The sequence below is a fragment of the Neofelis nebulosa genome, chromosome 5, assembly GCF_028018385.1.
Source record: "Neofelis nebulosa isolate mNeoNeb1 chromosome 5, mNeoNeb1.pri, whole genome shotgun sequence".
Taxonomy (NCBI): Eukaryota; Metazoa; Chordata; class Mammalia; order Carnivora; family Felidae; genus Neofelis; species Neofelis nebulosa.
The window spans coordinates 143,700,721-143,723,844 of record NC_080786.1 but is presented as its reverse complement, the minus strand read 5'-3'; the positions used below and the strand labels follow the sequence as shown (position 1 = coordinate 143,723,844).

General features: G+C 41.2%; 1 protein-coding gene across 3 annotated transcripts in view; it reads right to left on the bottom strand.

The window, feature by feature from the left end:
• The window catches only part of MAP3K7CL (MAP3K7 C-terminal like), a 38,237-nt gene extending 16,705 nt beyond the window's left edge, over positions 1 to 21,532 (bottom strand). Inside the window, exons 1-4 of one of the 3 annotated variants that reach the window (XM_058731830.1) lie at positions 21,263 to 21,532; positions 20,704 to 20,757; positions 19,130 to 19,238; positions 5,851 to 5,912 (exon numbers count right to left, since the gene is read on the bottom strand). In XM_058731830.1, coding sequence (XP_058587813.1) covers positions 5,851 to 5,912; positions 19,130 to 19,238; positions 20,704 to 20,739 — 207 coding nt within the window. In that variant the 5' untranslated portion in view covers positions 20,740 to 20,757; positions 21,263 to 21,532. Of the gene's footprint in view, positions 1 to 5,850; positions 5,913 to 6,060; positions 6,288 to 19,129; positions 19,239 to 20,703; positions 20,758 to 21,262 lie in introns of those variants that run through there. The other 2 variants (XM_058731831.1, XM_058731832.1) reach the window with 2 other exon arrangements.
• Between the last annotated feature and the right edge of the window lie 1,592 nt (positions 21,533 to 23,124).

The following is a 23,124-nucleotide window of genomic DNA, read 5'->3' as shown; positions in this document are numbered from 1 at the left end:
TGTGACTGAGCCACTACTCTCCCTGGTCTCCACCCCAATCATCAGGACAGATTTAACAAGATGAAGTAAGAGAGAAACCACAGGCTCCTGTTCCAAGAATGCCGGCTTGAGCCACACCATCCCATCTCTGCTCTCTGCCCGGGTTTAGATCTCCTCCTGAAATGGACTCCGTCTTCTGGAAAGCACCCCGTGGGACAGGACCCAGCCAAGCATCTCTCCGCAAGGGGGCAAAGCCAACTTAAGTGCTTCCGTTTTCTACTTGGCTTCTTCAAATACTACTGGCCCCATCCACTTCAAGAGATGTAAGAATTTAATTTTCCTCTCCCAGCTTCCCACACAGAGGATATATTTAGGAAGCTAAATATTCTACAGTTGCTGAGCAGATTTTTTATTTATTCCTTGAATCTCAGTGTTATCTTTATTGGGGGAGGGGCAGGGGGGAGGTATCTGGTTCAAATTTACGTTGCATTTTAATGTCCCAAAATTAACATATAATTTGTTAAAAACCAAATGGAAAAACATAGGACTAATTGCAATATTGGAAAACTCTGTTATATTAGAATTTAAAATATTTTTAAAATTTTTTTCTTAATTTATTTTTGAGGGACAGAGCGAGTGTGTGCAAGGAGGAAAGGAGCAGAGAGAGAGGGAGACACAGAATCCCAAGCAGGCTCCAGGCTCTGAGCCGTCAGCACAGAGCCTGACACGGGCTAGAACTCACAGACTAAGCCAAAGTCGGACACTTAACCGACTGAGCCACCCAAGCACCCCTAAAATATTTTAAGTATTGACATTTCTATAATATCTACATTATAGTCAGAGTCAACACTAGCAATTTTACTGCATATCTTATATAACATTGAAATGAAGGCTATTTAAATCATGTTTATTAATGTAAGCAATATTCAAGAGAGAGGTAACTCAAGAGTGTCTCAGACTTTTCTAACAAGGCATCTTGTTAGACGACTACTGGGCTTCACAAAAAAGAAAAAAAAAGTACACCTAGCATTGTAAGGCTCCAAGGTATGTGTGTATATTTTCTGTGTGGTCACAGCAGCCAACAGACAACCATACCATACTTTCCAACATGTGTATGAGAAAATGCAGACATTTTCAGTGTTTTCTATGGGATTATTTCTTAATTGCATTTCCAGATGGATGTTCAAGACTGGTGTAGCAGAATCTTGGAATGCTAAGACTTCTCCGTTTTCTCTCACTGTCTTTCCCAAGATATCAAGCAATATACTGATGCAAGACCCAAAGGAAATTTCTGAAGAGACTACTCGGATAACAAGATATTACGGCACACAACTGAAGCTAGGAAATTGTTTATTTGTGGAGGTGACATCAGTTTCTGGACTTACCAGACTCTGTCTGAGAAAAAGCAAGTTCAGTGTGTACCACAGAGACACCTGTCACTGTCTTCTCAGATTAGATGGGAGGACTTTAGGAGGATTGAAGCTATTGCTCAATTTGACTTAAAAAAAAAAAGTCATATTGTTTCCCAAGTACCTTAGCTTAATGGAAAAGAGAGAGCATCAGAACCTCTATCCGTAACTCAAAAATCCAAAGAGATGCTTCTCTTATCATGTTGTACATATAAAGATAAATTGCTAATTCTTAAATACATCATTCAAAAAACAATTTCACCAGAGAAGAAGATTAACACTAAGTGAGCAATCATTTTGCCAAGCACTGTGTTATATCTACTCATTCTCACATTTAATTCCCACAATAACAATGTAAGATCGATACCACTGTCTCCACCTTGCAGTTCAGAAAAGTGAGGTTTAGAGAGAGTAAATAATATCAATCACGAAACTGGTAGGTGCAGAGCTGAGATCCAAATTCAGGCCAACCCAATGCCAATACCCGTGCTCCAGCCATCGTGAGTCCCATTAGGAAGTTGTTACAACGTACTGGTTAACACGTTCCCTGCCTGATTATAAAAGCATATTTTCATTCCAGTGCACTTAAGACCATATTGCAGCTTAGCTTTGGATCATCTATAGGTCAAACGACGATCTCCGAAGCATAAGAACGTGGTTAAATTTTAAGACAAATATGGTGCTGACTCACACCATCCTTCAGGATAAAGAAGGAGATCAGGCATTATCTCCTTTCCAAATAGAAGGAAACCGAGGCCTAAAGAAAAGTAGTGATTTTTCATTCGTTCTTAGAAGTGGACATAGAATTGAGCCTCTTTTCTTTGGACTGGCTGTGCTACATCAGCTGTACCCAAATACTGCCTCTACTAGGCATAGAGAATTTAGAAACCAAGTTCCAGGAAAGGAATCCGCATAAAATAGAATCAACCTACCCATTGCCCCCGGGCTGAGGCTGAAGACCCACAAATGAACATTATAAAGAGATGTTCATTTTAACACCTACCTTACCCCAAAGTCTCTTGCCCAACATTTTGCATTAATAGAGACATCAAGAGAAATGTTTGTCACTGCTATTCTTGCACAGGGCTTTTTTTGGCTTCTGTGAAAATAGAAGCCACACGAATTACATGCTCAAACATGTCCACATTCTTGGCAAAGCAACAGAAAAATCTAGGGGGTCAAACTGGTGATAGAGTATCTACCAAATAGATACTTTATAGCTCCATTTTATAAACAACACAAGAATGTGTAATGGATATCAGAAAGTCAGAACAGGTTTTGCAAGGTTCTATAACTACACTATGGCAACCTTGCAAACCAGAACAAAAAACCTCTACCTATCAAAGTAATTTAAACAGTCCGTAGGTTTCACAAAAGGTGTAAGGGAAAGAAGGCTACCTAGACTCAGAATCCGAGATATAGTCAGAAATAGAAAATTCATTTAGACCAAAATTTGACCTCAGGTTTCTCATCTCTAAAGTGGAGACATAATAGCTCACACAATCCTGGCAAGGCTCAGATGAGATTATTTGTGGGGAAGCATCACTGGCCTAGCGATGCTCAACATGCATGGCGGGATTTAAATCTGAGGCTCTGCAGAGAGCAGGGCCGGCAATAATCACCTGGCATCATTTAGTTTTCATTTGGCAAGTTTTGAAGGCTCCTGGAGAGATAATCAAGAGTCAGTTTATCCTCAAGCAAATAGTGACAACCACAAGGCACTTCATATGCCTTTGTAACCTAACTTTTATTCTACCGTAGAGGACTATGATGGTCGGTAAAATTCCAAGAGCCATTACCATGTGATGAAAGCACATGACACTGACTGTGAAGTCGGCCTGCTCTGCAGAATGGATTGTGCCTTTTGTACATAAAGCATTTTCATTGCTTTCAACACAGAGACTTCCTGCTGCGGAATGGCTTAAATTTATATGCCTAGGCTAAGCATGGAGAGAAGAATCTGCTTTAAGAGTGATTTCCTGTGTGAGCTTTCCCCTCTCCAGTCTCACTGTCTTGTATTTTCGTCATTCATGCACTGGAGACAGAATAATGGTAGCAGGCAACAGCCCCAGACAGAGGTGACCCTAACCAAATGGCTTGAAAACTGGCAAATGTTTATAACAAACTCAGTCATACCCTTTACCCAACAAACAAGCACTTACTTAAATGATTTTGGGTATAAAGCTAAGAATGTTCCCTCCATTCATGAAGGCTTAAATAATACCTTATTTTAAGGGTTGGGATGGGGCAGGGGGGGGGGGGGGCGGCGGGAATCAAAACCCAGGAGCCAGAAAGCAGCCTCTCACCTGATTAACTTCATCAATGAACATGAAATAGTCTCATTGGACTAAGATAATTAAATAGACTTAATTTCTAATACATGTCAAATGGAATTAAAACCATAAAATCCAAATGGATGTTGCAAGGCTTTAACAGAAAAACTGTCTGGAGAATTGCCAAGGGTGCTATGAATCCTGTGAAGAATGATCCGTGGGCCAGGCAAGATCATTAATGTTCCCAAAGGGAGAAAAAAAAATTTTTTGTCAATACAAAAAAGGAGAATTAATGATCCGTAGTTTGATGGAGGAACCAGAACCTGAATACGCTTTTACCATTTTATTTCCAAAACATGTTTATTCATTTTTATCTAACTCCCATGATAATAAAATAGCTGTGAGGTGACAGTAAAATAAAGTAGAAAAAAAAACAACTAGGACTTGGGGGGGAAAAAATCTAGTTATTATCTTACAATCCCAACCATCCCACCAGCAGCACAAACACAGCCCTCCTGTGAGGACAGAATGGAAGCAAGGGGTGTGTGTGGTGGAAAATGCCAGACAGAAACAGAGAGCTGGGTTGTTCGCCCTAGTGAAAAGAAGTGATGTTGGGGGATATGGTTAGATATCAGGAACCAGGAGAGCTGGGTTAAAGACCCTGCATGGGGGGGGGGGGGGGGTACGCAGAAGGAGGAGACAAGATGGCTGATACCTGCGAGGAAATTTTAGAGACAGTAGAGACAATCTTCAGGAATCTCTGTATAACTGATAGTGTTTTGTGGAGTGGGCTCTCTGCCGGAGCACCGTGGCAATGCCCAGGACTGTGGCAGAGGTAAGAATGAGGACTCCTCACACCTAGTCACACCTGAGTCGTGCTGGCTTGCTTTTTCAGAGAGCACTCCAGTACTGGAGGACCAGCTCTTCCTTTCTGACGTGGCTACTTCCGGGTTTTTAACTCAGGGCCCTGGGACTGAGATAAGAACCAGAGCCAACGGAAAAGACTTTCGGTTGGGTTTGCATGAGGGCTCTTCCCACCTCTGTCGAGGGCTGTGCAGGACCAGGGCTCCCAAACGCAAATGACTTCAGGATGCCAGTCACACCCGCGAATGGGAAAAGCTGCTGGGTGTTAAGAGAAGGGGGAACATCACACCTGGGGAGAAATGGGGGTGGCAGACCCCTCCTAAAGGCGTTCAAAATCAATACGTAGAGAAAAACAAGTAAGAGATGAAGCAAATGTCTACGTGCAGGATTCAAGACCCCTATTAGGTTTGTCTAGATGTAACTGCAAAGTGAGGCACTCAAGAGAACATTTGACCCAAGGCCAGTATCCAAATATTTCAGGCAGACAGCCATCTTTGCCTGGCATCACCATATGTCATCTAAAGAAAATTGAAGTGTTACAAATTAACTCCCTTCAAATAACTCTGGTGTATTAAAATGGGATCCCTTTGATAGATCATCCATAAACTATGCACACAAAATATTTTTCCCATGGATCAAACCAGACAGTTTTCAGAATGTTTAACTTAAAACAATTATATTTTATTAAAAGTTGTCAGGGGCACCTGGGTGGCTCAGTCTGTTAAGCGTCTGACTTCGGCTCAGGTCATGATCTCACAGTTCCTGAGTTCGAGCCCTGCATCAGACTCTGTGCTGACAGCTCAGAACCTGGAGCCTGCTTCAGGTTCTGTGTCTCCCTCTCTCTCTGTCCCTCCCCTGCTTGCACTCTGTCTCTCTCTGTGTCACAAGAATGAATAAATGTTAAAGAAAAAATTTTTTAAAAAGGTTGTCAGAAGAGTGGAGAAGGGTTGGGGTGGAGGAGACAAAGGAAGATTATTCTGAAGTCTTCCCCACTCCCCTGCCCCATAACAAGTAACATCTGCACAGTTTACCACTAAATCACCAATTCGAAATGGGTCATCACTGCAACGGCACAGGGACATCCTGAGCAAAGGAGAGTAGGTACAAGCCCTGTTCCCAGGCTCCAGAACTCCTTAAGCTCTTTAGAAGCTTGCTTTCACTGATATTTCACTTAGACTTTGGAGCTCTAGAAATGCAAGGCTTCATGACTTGAAAGCTCCCTGCTCTGTCTCCAAGTCAGTCTTTTCTCAATTACGCGATTTGTCCATTCACTATAATTTGTGAAACTAAGGAGGAAAAAAGAAAGACTCTGGAAATATCCTTACCTGTAGCTGCTGGTCTAGTTCTGGAAAGACCAGAGGAATGGAGTCTTCAGGAGGTGTATCATCTAAAACATGAAAATAAAATGATTCTTCACTACAGAGCTCTTTCTCTCACGGGCGATGTTCTGCTCTTACCGTCTTTAGACTCGTGTGATGTATATTTTCATCACTTCCGGTGAGGACAGATAGAGGACAGAAGACAATTTTGCTCACCTTTGGTACAAACAGAAGCACAGAGAGCATAGTTGGCCTGACCAACATCTTGCAAACAAATATCAGAATCCTCAAATGTTCATTCTGGTAGCTCTACAATTAAGAAGTATTGTTTGTCCTTCAGTATTCTCATGTTGGCCAAAGCCAGATTACATGGTATGCCGGAAAGTGCTTTAACAAGGTGCTAATGAGGCGACCAAGACAACCTCAATGGGACAGAAGAACGTGTTAGTGAAAAATAGAAGTTCTTCTGTGAGGTGGCAGGCTTTGATGCCTTTACCACAAGCCATCACCACCAGGCAGTTAACCAGAGCCTCGTTCTGGGTTACAGTTGATAACAGGCGGCAACCCAGTCAGAGCGTTTCTTCTCAACACACCAGGTGGTGGTCCCCATCTGAGGCCCAGATCACTGCCTGGATGTGGGAGAGCGTGAGCGAAGAGAGCCATGGCCGCTCTGTCCTCAGCTGCCTTAAAATGACTGTCTGACAATAGGCAGATGTTGCCGGATCAAAAGATGGTCTCAGAAGCATCAGAGGAAACCTGAGAGGAGTTTGGCCTAAAATAATCAAATCAGCCCCAAATCTGCTGACCCTGCCGTGCCACCTGAGGACAGTCCCTTGTCAGCAGGACCTCATGTCTCCAGGCAGACTCTGGCTCTGTGGGGCCATTCATTTCCCATCCCCTCCATGTTGACAACACCTATCCCAGGGCAGCTGACTATGAGAATAAAATGAAACATAGACTAAGGATAGTTTAAAAACCAGGGCACCTGGGTGGCTCAGTCAGTTAAGTGTCCGACTTCAGCTCAGATCATGATTTCACAGTTTGTGAGTTGGAGCCCCGCATCGGGCTCTGTGCTGACAGCTCAGAGCCTGGAGCCTGCTTCGGATTCTGTCTCTCTCTCTCTCTCTCTCTCTCTGCCCCTCCCCCTCTTGTGCTCTGCCTCTCTCTCTCTCTCTCAAAAATTAACATTAAAAAGAATAGTTTAAAAGCCAAATCTGTTTTAAATTATAACAAAGAAAGGAAATATCATGGCTTTTATAATCTCACTACCATAACCAAATTTGTTTATAAAAATGTGACGTTCTATTTGTTATTTTGGTTTTTTTTTTACAATGTTTCTTTTGGGGGGGGGGAGGGCAGAGAGGGAGGGAGAGAGAGAATCCCAAGAAGGCTCCGAGCTATCAGCACAGAGCCCGACGCGGGGCTTGAACTCATGAACTGTGAGATCATGACCTGAGCTGATATCAAGAGACAGACGCTTAACCGACTGAGCCACCCAGGCGTCCCAAAATGTGATGTTCTGTTTGAACAAGAGCAAGTGATATGGGCCATACCCAATGCAGAAACAAGTCTTCTCTCCCTACTCTCTGATAACATAGTCCAGAGCAAAATGAAGCTCCTGGCTTCCAGGCATTACAGTTCTTTGAAGGCATCAAAGAGAATTACCAGAAAGATAATTCAAACAAGGACAGTATTTGCCTCTGCCAAACACCTCAAGGGTCACAGCAGTTAACAGCCTCTGGTATATTTTAGTCAAGCGTAGTATAATAATATTCCCATTTAACACTATTCAGCTTCCCAGAGGAAGTAGAAATGGAGAAATGCTCCCAAGACCCTTGCTGCAGCCTAGAGGATTGAATCAAGAGGACACCCAATCCTCAGGCCCTTTTGAGTACTCTCTTCCTACTCAGAATGACTTCTGACAAATACTGTGGCTTTTTAAATACACCCCTTCATCTGAAAAGCATTGGACAAAAGACAGAAATATTCACTTGTTGCTATGGATCCTTTACAGGTAGCCTTCATTATAAAACCTATAGTTTCTAAAACTGATTTTGGTCTAAGGTTCACTTAAATTTACTTCAATAAAATATCAATAACCCAGACCCAGACATCTTGATTATGTCAGTGCATTGAGTTCAAGGCCAGAGCAATTTGGCACAGGTCAATGGGAACATATTATACTTTGGCATCGAATAATCATAGATGAACAGGCACTCATTAGAAGGAGAAACCACTTCTATAAAGTACCAGAATAGACAGTGCCTTCTAGAATTCCAAAAGACAGCCAGGAATGGAGCTCAAGGCTTCTTGGGATTTAATCCACCTTCCTCCATGTGAAGTCACACTCCTTCCTGCTCAATCATAAAAAAGAAGAAAGCTATTCAATTGCTTTACTATGGTCAAGTAAATAGCAAATACTGGTCTGACCCAGAATTAATAAAGTGTATTATAGAAATCTATGTCATTATCTATAGTTAAACCATGGCGCTTCTATGTAACCATGCTGATAATTTTGCAGATAATGTTTCAGACTGGATTTCTTGAGTTTGAAAACAAAGTCTAATTAATTGACATAGAAACATGTAATGGACGTCGTAACGACGAGCAGAATAAAAATAAGACTTTTGTTAAACAACGGGTTCAAGTTGGATTAATTCAAGCAGGAAATGGCAACGGAAATAAGAAAACCAAAGACAGATGTAAGGAGACAACCAAGTCTGAAAGTCGGTCCTGTATTCCACTGCCTGATGCCATCTGGTTTAGCTAGCACCCTTGCAGCCAGAAATTTCAGGGCTTGTGAAGCTGCTTGCATAGCTGCCCTGAGTTGATGTGTGGTGTGTTTACTTTCAAACAGTGGCTGCCTTCTTTGACTGGTTTTAAAAATAGGCAAATATTCTAAAAGCAGAATGATGAATCACAGGATTGGGCCAAAAGGAAAGAAGGAAAATGACTCAGGCAGACTAGTAGCACAGCTGTTCCACAAACATTTGGCCAAATCGTTGTAAAACATTTTGACAGTGATATTGGATCGGAGTTCCTGAGAGCAGTTAAGTTTGTTTTGACGATTCCAGAAGAACAAAGTAGACGGTGAAGTAGGTATGCAAGAGACCCTCTCTCTGGCAAGTTTGGCTTGTGTTTTTGTTTTTTTTTTTTTTTTTAAAAGGAAAGCAGTTTACTAGCCATGCTTATAATGTGACAAAATCAAAATGCAAGTATACTTTCATTAAAATATATTTGTTTACCAAATAGTGATTGAATGCTTGTTATGGGTGGGGCAGCAACTAAGGCTGTATGCTAAATTGGCAAATCATTTTATCATAATCTTTAACGTGTTATTATTTAAAAAAATAACTCATTTTCAAAATGCCACAGTGGGCTTAATGGACAAAGTAAAATGTATCCTAAGGAATTTTGAAAGAATAAAATATAAGGGAAGGAATCTAAAGGGATTTTTTTTTTTTGATAAGCAGATGTTCACTGCCTGTTTTGCAAACACAATGAGACTAAGTCAATGGAACTTAAGATAGAACTTTCTTACTGGTATTCCAACCATTATGACATGCCATAGTACATTTTATTATGGGCTCGCCTCAGCATCTATCGAACAGCTGTTGAGTTGCCTTTGAGGTTATTCTGTTTCAGATTTCCTTAAGTTGTCCGCTCTGTGTTTCTCCATGAATAAGATACATGGGACCAAGTGGGACTGTAAGTCCAAATCCTCACTGTTATTTAGCAATGAGAGGCCATGGAGTCAGAGTTTTTGGAGAATGGGGCTAGGCTATCATGTGCTCCAGGACTCGGTGTAGAGCAAAGGATAAGGGCCCCAACAAAAGAAAGGAGTCTCCTAAGATTAAGGGGTGACTCACAGCCTGGGGCTCTTCTCTATACTACTCTGCTTTTCTTCACTTTCTGGTCCATGGGCTCCCAGACTTTTGTACTTCATGCAACAGTGAAATGTTCCTCAAAACATTTGGAATCGCGTCTTAGAGTGTCCACCTTTTTATTCAGCGAGTGAAGATGAGTCAGAATAACTACCTATCATTAGCTTCTCTTTATGACAGAGAGAACATGTCAGTCCCCAAATCTGAAGACAAAAATGATCGTAGAAGAGTGTCCATTATATTGGATAAATTTAGCTTTAGAGACAAAAGCAAACACACACCAAAACACTTCATGCCATGTCCTTATTTCTTTTGTTTTACATCAGAGAAGTGAAAACTTCGTCAAACCAGACCAGGTTTACAAAGCAGCATTTGAGAACCACTGTCCCAGGCAAAATCTTGACTGCTCTTTGGAATCAGTTACCTCCCCCCCCCCAACCCCCGCCGCCACCCCCGACTGTGCTCTCCATCCTGGGCATAATTGGAGGCAGATCTTTGGTAGGAAGAATCTAGATTTCCACACAGAGGAGCTCTCAGGACAGAGATAAGCCACCCTCAGAGGACACTTCCAAGCCCCACTCTGCTCCCCAACCAGAAACCCAAGAGTCAGCCTTTCTAGAATCCATTCCATCTGACTGCATTCTCTGCAGTCAGAGCTGGCTCCGTGGGCATGTGTCTGTGCAGACACACAGAGCCCTTCCCTCTGGTGGACCCTGTTCCTGGTTCAATGTTCTATCCATAATACTTGAAATTCTTAATCATTTTTTAATAAGTAGCCTTACACTTTTTGCACTATGTCTCTGCAAATTGTGTAGCTATCCTGCCCGTGAGTGTCCTAGAGATCATCCTTCAGGAACAAATGCACACTTAAGAGGCAAATGAGTTTGGGCAATGGGTACATGTGCCAAGGCTCATGCAAAAATTTTCCTGGAACCATTTGCCTGGGAAGGCTCCTAACCACTAAAGGCAAAGAGGGTCAATACAAGCCTCTGTAGGGCTCAAGTCAGCCACCTTTTGATATGAACAATCCACATAATCTGTTTGAGACGTAGTTTCTTCTCTGCAAAATGGGCATGATATTCCCTGCCTCAAAAACTTGTTATTAGTAAAGGAATGCACATGTCAATTCATTTAGCCTGAAGCCTGACACCTAGGAAATAACCAGTAATGATAATAAATGCTTAATAAAACTGGGTTCACTTTCTCCATTCCTTTCACCATCAACCCAACCAAAGGGGTAATGGGGGACAAGGCACCTGTATGTGAATATGTGCATATGTGTATGATGGTGGGCATTGAAGGTATTGTTCCTCATCTGAATAATACAGACAGTAGGCAGAGTGAGAATCATTGCTTCTGATTACTTAGTTATCCCCACGCCAGTTAAGAGAGATTTCCCTGGTGCAGCCACAACCTCATGTCTCATGGGTTTTCCTTCTTCATTTAACTCAGAATTTAAGAAATGTTTCTCTTTTACTTCCCCATCAAAGCAAACACTTTCTATATGAAATATCAGTAAAAAAAAATTAGGCATGAAAGTTCTTTAAGTACTTTCATTTTAAATCTAAATCGAGATTCATATTTTATTTTTAGAAATAAGTGATATAAGGCTGCCAACTCGCATTACTAATGCATCAAAAAACTTTTTTTAAAAAAGCATGTATACCTTGGTTCTTGTTAGAGAACCACATTATTTTGAGACATCTCAAAAGGTTTTTGAAACTTTGCTTCCTGCTTATTAAACATTAGAGATGTGAGGGGAGCCTGGGTCACTCAGTCGGTTGGGCATCTGACTTTGGCTCAGGTCATGATCTCGCGGTCCGTGAGTTCGAGCCTGGCGTTGGGCTCTGTGCTGACAGCTCAGAGCCTGGAGCCTGTTTCAGATTCTGTGTCTCCCTCTCTCTCTCTGACCCTCCCCCATTCATGCTCTGTCTCTCTCTGTCTCAAAAATGAATACACATTAAAAAAAACATTAGATATGTGAAAATTTAATACACATTAGATTTTTCAGGACCCGTAAAATTAAAAGTACAGATATGGATATGGATGCAGGCAATGATTTGGTATGATATCTAGCAGATTGCCAATGCTTTATAATTAATAGTAATCGTCATATCACCTCAACCAGTACCTGTAATAATGAGGCAAACAAGATCACACATCAAATAGCCTGAATGATATTTCCCCACACAGAGAGATCTGATTCAACTTAAAGACAGGTTTTATGTTTCTTAGAAACATTCATCTAGCCACTATTATTGTAGCTCTTATCAATTTATTCTTTTATAAGAATATTTTTACTTATTTAGCTTATAAGAAACATTTGCTTCAAAAAGAATATGTTGGAAGTATATTCACACCACCAAATAAAACTTAACTCAACTTTTCTTCTTTCCCACTCTATAAAAGCAAATCAGAACTAACCTTTCTCCATCATTGCCTATGACTACTGAGGAAGTTCTTTGCTTTCAGAAACAATCATGCTTGTCTCTCATTACATGGACCCTGCCTCCAAATGGGTAATAAAGGAAAAACAGCCCCAAGGGCCTGTCTTTGAATCCCTTCCTACTGTTTATTAACTGCTTGATTTGAGGCAAGTTACTTAGCCTCCCTTTGCCAATCAATGGTCCACATCTGTAAAATGGGTCGAATAGCATCTCCCCACAGAGTTGTTGCCAGTCTAAATTGATGAGATGATACAAGCAGAAACATCTACGTACTCAATAAACACTGACTTCCCTTCTGGCCTTTGTGGCCTCAACGACAGATACCAACCAGTAAATCCAACTGTATCTCAAAGAACCTTCATCGGATATCAGAATAACAAACTCAAAGGGATTACAGATACCATATTGTTGACTTTATAGTATTTGATGATTAAGTTTCTCCCGTGGTTCTCAGCTCTGTACTTTGTAAAAGATGTAAATACAGGAGACCCCCACCGCCACCAACCTATGAGGGATTTTCAACTGCTCGTTGTCGCGGCATGTGGAGGCAGCTTTGGAGGTCGGGTCAGAGTCGGGAACGGTGACTTGAAAGAGCTCAAAAAGTCTCTCCCAGCCACCATTTCCCCAAAGGCCGTCCTCACCTCATTGGCTGGCAAAACTCCAAGGGGATTCCATGCCCTTATTTCTTTTGTTTCACATCAGACAAGTGAAAACTTCATCAAAGCCAGACCAGGTCTGCAAAGCGGCATTTGAGAACCACTGTTCCAGGCAACATCTTGACTGGACTTTGGAATCAATTACCTCCCCCTCCCACTGTGCTGTCCATGCTGGGCGTAACTGGAGGCAAATCCTTGACTTTCTACCGACTCCCCTGTGGAGATGCCAAAACAACGACATCAACAACAACAACAACAACAACAGCAACACCGTGAGAGAGATTGTTTTTAAAAAGTTAACCTCAATATTCATCTAATGCTTAGTGTGAATGAGGTTTTCCCGAGTCTTTCCATTGAACAAGGACTGAGAGCAGGGAGCAAAGAGAATACGGGAAACATTAGGGCCCGGATGAGGGAGAGGGAAATACTACCCAAAGGTATCACAGATAGAAAAAGTTGAAGGAAAGCAACAATGACAACAGACACTTCCCTGCCTCACAATTTCGCTGAGAACCAATTGTGCACGTGCACACTAGACAGTCACACAGTTAAATTAGATGCATGGGAGCTATTTCAGCAGCTCCATACAAACACCATGATGTGCGAGAATAGTGTTACTTAAAAGAGACACCAACAGGATGGGCCTTGTGCTTTTTCAACTAAATGTCATCTGATTAATTTATATCCAGATAGGAAAAATTCTGATACCTTGAAAGAATTATTTAGTTGGTTTTTTTTTAATGTTTTTTTTTTTTGAGAGAGAGGGAGAGAGACAAGGAGACAGACTATGAGCGGGAGAAGGAGAGAGAGAGAGGGAGTCACAGAATCTGAAGCAGGTTCCAGGCTCTGTTGTTGTCAGCACAGAGCCTGACGTGCGGCTCAAACTCACAGACCGCTGGAACCCATGACCTCAGCCAAAGTCGGATGCTTTAACCAACTGAGCCACCCAGGTGCCTCGCTTGAAAGAATTTTTTAAAAACAAAATGTTGAAAGCTACCATCTTGGGCTGATACTAGTCTCCTTGACGCTTTCTAAATAAAAAATAACAACAACAACAACAACAACAAAAAAGAACCTCAAAGTCAAGGTCTAAATCCATGCTTGAGTGTACCAGATTTCATAGCTTGACTGAAATAAAGAAAACTCTCAAGTAATGAGCATGAAATCCTCATGTCAGTCCAACTCTAAATTCTCTCCATTTGGAGAAGGGCCAGTGACTCTCTAATAACCCAAGAGATGGGATTCATGTTTCTCTTCTGCATATTTTCTATTGGGAAAACTAACTCCATGAATGTCCCAATTTAGAAAGTTAACTCTTTGGAATTCCCAGTTTGGAAGTAATGTCAATCAGATCATTAGTTTATTAAAGACACTCACTGATGCCTCCAAGATTATGGTTAGCTAAGTGTTAATCAACAAAGGGTTCTGATGATAAGCTAAAAGAGGTGATTGTATTTTAAAGGGCTTTTGTTCCCCTAAAAACTTGCTTCCTTTATTTAAGTTCCTGGAGGTCCAGGGTCTATTTGGATTGTTGTGCCTCATTCTGTTATCAATAAACAATGATAAACTCCCCATCTACCAGGGCCAGTCTGTCACCAAGTCCTTTTTTTTTTTAAAGCAATTGTAGAATTTCTTGGAATTAAGCTTTACCAGTATCCCGTCCTTTAGCAATTTCTTGCTACATAGCATAAGACTGGTTTAAGCAAGATCATGCACACTTTGTTAGAGATAGAAAAATTTACATTTATAACCCTTTCTTTCTTTCCAATCAAGTACTGGATGCAACTTATCCAAAAGGAGATGGATTAATAAATTGCTTCTAGCCCACCAAGGGCAATGGGGTATTGTTTAAAGGATATCAGTGTCAAAGAGACCTTGGTTTGAGTCCCGGCTCCACCATTTTCTTTTTTTTTTTTTTAATTTTCTAATTTTATTTAAATCCAGGTTAATTAACATACAGTGTAATAATGATTTCAGGAGTAGAATTTAGTGATTCATCACTTACATATAACACCCAGTGTTCATCCCAACAAGTGCCTTCTTTAATGCCCATCACCCATTTAGCCCATTCCCCACCCGACACCCCTCCAGCAGCCCTCAGGTTGTTCTCTGTATCTAAGAGTCTTTTATGGTTTGCCTCCCTCTCTCACCAAGTCCTTTCAACTCTTCCTTCATAGTGTTCTCTGAATTCAGTCATCTCATTCTGTTATCTGATCCAGGTACCCAGTCTCTGTACCATTATAAAAAGCTTCATCCATTTTTTCATCTCTACATATTCCAGACTATGCCACCAATGGAACATTTACCATTTTTATCCTGTCACTCCCTTGCTCAAGAACTTTTGACACTTGATTGTTTCTGATCAAATGCAAACTGTGTTGTTGAACTTTCAGGATTATATTGTTAACTTTAATCTATGGCTATGTAAACAGATATTCAATGTAAGGCTCAAAGCAGGGTTCATTTAAATGGTATGTTACTCTCCCTCCATTCAGACTTCTGCACCAGTTGACAAGAATTTTACTATTCCTTGAATATATCATGCTTTTCCTGAATCTTAGGTTTTGCTCAGCTTTTCTGTTTGGCAGGAAAAAGAAGAATTGTTAAAAGTTGTGTCGCCCCCATTTTTTTATACCTGGTACCCAGAAATGCTACACTGCTTTTCAATACCCTACCCATCTTCAAGACCTGGCAGACTATCACATCTCCCAAGAAGCTGTTCTCATCCGCTCTTGGTGACACAGATTTTTCCCCAAATCTCTTTGCCTTATGAAACCCATAGGAAGGATCATGCAACACTTCTCTTTTGCACATCTCACCCACCTTTGGAAGGTTGCTGGAAGCACAGAAACTAAGTTCAGCTCATTGATAAAAGGAGAGGCAGGGATACCCACAATCCACCAATTGGATAACTAGTCCCTAAATAATCTCAGGTCATTTATGCTATAAACCCTACCTTGATATTAAGTAGATGTGGGAGGTATCGGTGGGACATAAAATTGCTTAAGTGGTTTATATTTTCCTTAATACTCCAGAATCAATTATCATAGATACAAGGACCAGTTGAGTACATAATGTGCATCAAGCACTATGCTAAATGTTTTACCTATATAGTGTTATTTAATTCTTACAATAAATGTGTGAATTATCACTATATACCCCTTGTGGGAAACTGAAGTTCAGCAAAATTGAGTGACTTCACCAAGATCAAAGAAATAGTGATGGAGATGGGTCTAGAAACCACATCTTCCTGACTCCAAAGCCTATGCCCTTAACCTCTACACCAAGACATCTCAGAAAAATGTGCAAAATATACAAAAACATGCAAGAAGTTTAATATAACTTAATATAACTGTATTAGGCACCCAAGAATGAATAAATTAATATTAACAGGCAAAGAGTTCTCTTTTCTCATGGACTCTGCATACCCCTCAGCAATAAATCCATGAATATGGAGATGCTTCCCAAAATTCCACCTTAGCTCCCCCATTTACAAGGGAAGTCTAGGATGTTTTCCTTTATTTCCCCCTAAATGTGTGGTCTAGAATGCACTGGAATTCAAAAGGCATGCACAGTGTGTGACGGCAAGTGTTACTCACTGTGACACTCCACATGCTCCTTCTTCAAGAATTCAGAGGGAGTGTCCCCAAATATCTGCAAAGCATCTTTCTGTACACTCACAATTTCATGTGCATGCAAAAATACAGATTCCTGGGCCTCCATCTGTACCCACTGCATAAATGAGAATATACAGGACTGGGGCCTGGGAACATGTATTTTTGATGAGGGCTCTCAGATGATTATTTTGAGAAAAGCTGAGAAACACAGAAACCCATTCCTCCCCTGGATTCTCTAGTTGGATGCCTTTTTAGGGACACAAGGACACATAGATCATAAGGGAAAAAAAATTTTAATTTTAGCAATTTCTTTATAAATCTTCCTAAGCATCTTTTTGTGGCACTACTGGAAACAAATGACAACCCCTTTTTGAAGCTACCATCTCAAAAAAAAACCATGAATTTCAAAAGTGGGCATTCCTGGGACATTTGAAAGACTGGAACAGATCAATCTAAATTGACTGATACAAAACATGCAAGAGCTCCCAGTCAGGGGCCAATAAAGGATGGTGGCAAATTAATTACAAGCTGTATGTCTTGTACTTCAAGGAAGAGTCTATTCACGCGGCCCAAATATCAAGATCCACCTCTGCATGGCTCTTTTCTGTACATAAACTAAATTCTGTTAAAATAAAGACGAGGAAATGGTACATTTATTTGTCTCGTCCAAAATTATGATACAATAATATTGCTTGGAATAAACAAGTTTATACACTAAAACTGTCTTTGTAAGGCTGTTGACTATAATAAGACTTGTTCTGGGACACAGTCACAGGGAAGAAAATTATACTTCTTTCTCCCTGGATTTGGGGGCTTACACGTACCTGTCTTGAGAGCTAGCCACTCAAGCATGAACTATTCCTCAAAATCTTGCACTTATGAAATGCATAAAAGCAGGAGGGACTTTTCTTTTTCTTTTCAGAGAAGTGATATAAAATAGAGTTCAGATTCATAAATCTAGAGACCTGAGTTTAAATCAGAACTCTGTTACCTACTAACAGTGTGGTCTCTGGACCTCAAGTTCTCTTTCTGTAAATTGGCAATACTAATGCCTACATCGCATGGTTACTTTTTTTAAGATTTATTTATTTATTTATTTATTTGAGGAATAAATAAATAAATCTCTATACCAAAAGTGGGGCTCGAACTCATAACCCCCAGATCGAGAGTCTTGTGCTCTACTGATTCAGCCAGCCAGCCACCCTTATGTTGCATGGTTATTTTACAATTTTTTAAATGTTTTTATTTATTTTTGAAGGAGAGAGAGAGACAGAGCATCAGCAGGGGAGGAGCAGAGAGAGGGAGACACAGAATTCAAAGCAGGCCCCAGGCTCTAAGCTGTCAGCACAGAGCCCGATGCAGGGCTCAAACTCACAAACTGTGAGATCATGACCCGAGCCGAAGTCGGACGCTCAACCGACTGAGCCACCCAAGCGCCCCTGTTGCATGGTTATTTTAAAGATTCGAAATAATACATGTGAATGCCTAATACAAAAGAGGAATGCAATTAATGTTAACTATCATTTCTTTGTTGGGATAGAGTGGTTTGCCTATTGGAAGAATTTCCCTTTACCCCTGCGCTTGAAGGCAACCCCTGAGTGGAGATATAGGACAACAGCAGACCGTGGGAAGAGGGTCGAAAGAACAGATGATGAAGAGTCAAGGCTTCACTTCTCCTCACTCTGGAACATATCCTCCACGGGGGGCTACACAGTCCAGGAGAATGGAACCACATGTCCTACCACCGTAATTACTTGATATAGTAACTGGCTGTGTAATGTCAGACTTCAGAGAGCCCAGATCCTTACTTTGCATTATTTTAGGGATAAACTTGGTCCTTTCCAATTATTACGTTTTAAAATATTATTCCTACAGTGGCACTGTAGGAAGAAGAATAGATGATTGATTGATTGATTGATTGATTAACAGAATCAGCCCTCAAAAGACTCAAGGTATAAATGCTAATGTTGTTTGAGCACATGATTACGTGATTTTAACAGATGACAGACTGAGAGAGAAGGCTTACACCAGTGAAAGAGATCCAAGCATTCCCTTCCTCACGTCTGTGACCTCACACCGCCTGAGGTCTCCATCATAGGTGGTGTAATTCAGTATGTATGTTAAGAGGCCACCGAGGGGAGCCATGACAAAGGGCTCTAAGTATGGCAGCCTCACCTCAGACCTTACTGTTTTAAGAGGGTCTGTCTCACCTGTCCCATTCATCCCTCTGGCTGAAATCTGTTCATTCAGCCGGAAGTGTGGGAGCACCAGTGGGAAACCAGCATTTGGAACTTGGGCTCCAGGAAATGCTGCTGGAACCAGGACAGTGATATTTTTATATTACCTAACCAACTGCCAGCACTTCTATAAATGTTTCCTCACACAGTTTCAACAATGACATACGTTGGAATCGTTAGAAGTGGTTATAGCTCCATGTATTTGATAATAAAAGAAAGTGGGGAAAGCAAAAAGGAAGAAGGAATGTGCTAAAACAACCAGAGGATTGGAAATGGGGGAAGCATCACAAGAGGCATTTCTGGAGGCCACACTCGAACAAGACATGATGAAAAATCACACACCCCATCGTTAGGTCATGCCAGTCATGCGTGTTTAAACACCCTTTGTGGAACAGGAAAAGATGATGGTTAAGAGGTGACCCTTTCCCTGGGGGCAGAGTGTACCTGAGGCATTATCGAGGCTGAAGGCGATGCGTACTGGCTTATCTGCAGGTACCCTGGCTGTGCTGATCATGTGGGCACCTGAGCCTTGGCCTTCCCCTGGGTCTTCCAGCTGTAAGGACAAAAGAGAGCCATTGTCATTTACCCAAGTCGCCCTTCAAATATTCAGAGGACCTTGGAAAATTAGTAAGCATTACTGTCTTACTTTGAAGATACTCCTAGTCCCTAGCTTTCCTCCCCTGCATGGAAAGTATTCACCTGTCCCATGTAAAATTCTTTTTCTGGCTTATAGAAGAATTGTTTTGGAAATACACACCTAGAATAAAATATACAAGATAGAGCAAAATCTCCACCCACCTCACTTTTTTAGTATCCCTTCACACTGACCAGTCCAACCCTAGCCCTTCAAGGTCTGATACAATGTTTTATTTTGATTGAGGGGGATGAAGAAGTCCTAAGAGGGCATCAGACAGCCTCATATTAGATTAGCTTTTCACACTCAAATGCCTAAATTGGACCTGAATTATTGAGTGGTAAAGAATGAGTATCACGGAACCATTTCAAGAACACCAAGACTATTTTTAAATATCTTACAGTTATATTATGAACATTATGGGCTTTGAATATCTAATTAACTACATGTAAATACATGAAACACTTCTCAGATTGTACATCTTAACAACGTATGATACAAACAAAAGACAGAACTTAAAAACATTCTATTGATGTACGTGTTAAATTATCATTTAATTGATAAAGATAGAATGAATGGGAAAACATCCTACAGATGAGTTAGGATGGGCAAAAATACATGAATATTTCCTTGTTATAATAATAGAACTTAGCACAAATACATTTTAACCAAGATATTTGATAATTTTTGTTCAATGGGACTAAGGAAAAGATATTGTTATACATATATCTTGATTATTTGAATACATATGTGCAACTTTTCTATTTTTAATCACGCTTCCCTAAACTCTCTGCTTTCCTTGTCATGTAAGCAGTACATGAGTACTGAGTGATATTTTAAGGAAAAAACTGAGTGATATTTTAAGGAAAACGTCTCTAAAAATGGCAAAATATAAATCATCTCTTCTGCCATCCTGAGCGAGCTTCTGGGAAATGTTTACCAGGACATTTTCTCATAGCAAGGTTTCTGACTCTTTCCCATAACTTTTCTATATCTAAAAATAGTGTCTAGGACAGTGAATTTTGTTTTTACACTTATTTATAGAGCAGACACGAATGCATATGTATATTTATATACGCACACACATGTATTTAGACAAACATACATATGGAATCATCCTACCCCGTATATGGAAAGAGAACAAGCTTATATTAAACACCTAGTACAGCTTTGGAGAAAAACCCACAGCTGTTTATCACCCAGTTAGAATGATATCTGGCCCATTCATTTAAAACTACAAATAGCAGTGAACCATAAAGCACTCCGAGTCATGTCGTCTTAAGTTAGAAAAGAGTAATAACGTGAAACATTCAACGTAAGAAAAGGGTAATATGAAATTGCTGTTACTTGACTCAGGATTTGTTTTATCTTAGCTCTGACATACATTTCTGTGTAGTCTCCTCTGCTTAGAATCAACCATCTTGTTAGCCACCTGTTCCTAGGGAATAGAACAGACTGTCTCAAATTTGACAAAACAAACAATAAAAAGCCCCTTAAAGTTGCAGCTAAAAGAAAAAGCCTTATTGTTATGCACTATACCATCACCAACCCATCTTATCCTAACATCTAGGGATGAAAAGCCCTCCTCTTTTGGCTACATTTCCCAACGCTTTCCTGCACCAAGAAACCGAGCACAAAAGGTGAAAATTTGCCTCCAGGTTTCTCGCACCGGGCAATGAAATTGATAAACACAGCTCATTAGAGCCCCTCCCCTCCACACAAGCAAGAACATCTGTCTGCCTCAGGAAGGATGACAACAGCCAAGTGGGGTAGATTTTGAGTTCCCCACGGTGTCGGCCAGGAGATCCCCTAAAGCAACTTGCCTTTTCATCACACCGCCTGGGGAAATGGACCACTGATTCCTCCTCTCGGCTGTAACAGAGCTTTGGTTCAGTGGCCGGTGCCCCGAGCATTTAGTTCGGTTTTCACACCTGTTGCCTTACCTCACTTAGTTGAGTGTCTGCACTTGTGTAATCCAGGGCCAGCCGCTGCCTTGGCCAGTCGTTGCCTTTGTGGAGTGAAGACCTAGTAAGAGGGCAGGCTGCACCTGCTGCATAGCAACCACTGACAATCTGAGGAGCAGTGACAGCTGTCAGGGCAGCTCACTGCTACCTGCTCTCCCCCAGACCCCCGCGTCCCACGGGCCTCCTGTTCCGCTTCCCTCCACAACCCCTCTCTCCTTTCCTTGCCTCTCCAACAGCCAGGATGTTGTCATGCTTCTAGAAAAAGCAAGTGCAAAAGAAAACCCTCCTCCTGTCAGAGGCATTGATAAACAGCAAGTTGTGGAGAGTCCAAATGTTTTAATTCATTAGTCCTGGCAAACCTAAAATACAAACAGACTTGCTTCACAAGACAGGAATGTCTTCAGCGTGACCCAATCGGTGTCTGTGTCTATTCCAGCAAACTGGCAAAGATAGCATGACTCCAGTCAGCAAAAATGTCGGCAGCTCCAATCAGCTCAGCAAGACCCAGCCAACTTGGACAGACCGCAAGCTAACTCTCAGATGATAGCAGCAACGATCCCGGTTAAGAACGTGAGGTTTGAGATGGAGCCACTGATGGGCTTGATGACTTGATCCCATCTACAAGTGCACTTGACCGCCAAACCAGTCAATGGAGAGAAGGAATGGAGCATTAGAACTGTTCAACCTTTTTAATGGCTATAAACCTGAAGGTCAGTGGTACTTTGAGAGAGTTGGGTGGTGATGTTGAGGTTAAACAATTAAAGAAAAATAAGTATTAAGAGGATGCAAAGACAAGCCACAGATGGGAAGAACAGCCTTTGCAAAATAAGTACCAGAAAAAGAACTAGTATCCAAAATATAAGAAGACCTCTTTAAACAATAGGAAAATAAACCCAATGTAAAAAATGGGCAAAAGATCTGAGCAGACACCTCACCAAAGATGGCAAATAAGCATATGAGAAGCTGCTGAACACCATATATTATTAGAGAATTACAAAGTAAAACAACTATGAGTTACCACTGCACACATATTAGAATGGTCAAAACCAAAACACTGACAACACCCAGTACTGACAAGGATGCAAAATGGCTCAGCCACTTTGGAAGACAATTCGGCAGTTTCTTACAAAACTAAATGAATTCTTACCATATGATCCAGTAATCACACTCCTTGGTATTTACCTAAAGTCGCTGAAAACTTCCATCCACACAAAAACTTAACACCCGCGTGTCTACGGCAGCTTTATTCATAATTGCCAGAACTTGGAGGAAACAACACATCCTTTGGAAAGTACAAACTGTGGTACATCCAGACAGTAGAATGTTATTCAGTGATAAAAAGAAATGAGCACTTAAAACAAAAAGACATGGAAAAAAAACCTTACGTGTACATTACATTTTTTAATGTTTATTTATTTATTTTTTTTTTTAAATGTTTATTTATTTTTGAGACAGAGACAGAGCATGAATGGGGGAGGGGCAGAGAGAGGGGGAAACACAGAATCCGAAGCAGACTTCAGGCTCTGAGCCGTCAGCACAGAGCCCGATGCAGGGCTCGAACTCACGGACCGTGAGATCATGACCTGAGCCGAAGTCGGACGCTCAACCGACTGAGCCACCCAGGCGCCCCTATTTATTTATTTTTGAGAGAAAGAGAAAGCATGAGCAGGAAAGGGCAGAGAGAGAGGGAGACAGAGAATCCCAAGCAGGCTCTGCGCTGTTAGCACAGAGCCCGACCCGGGGCTGGAACTCACGAACTGTGAGATTGTGACCTGAGCTGAAATCAAGAGACAGATGTTCAAACTACTGAGCCACTCAGGTGCCTCTTAAGCATATATTAT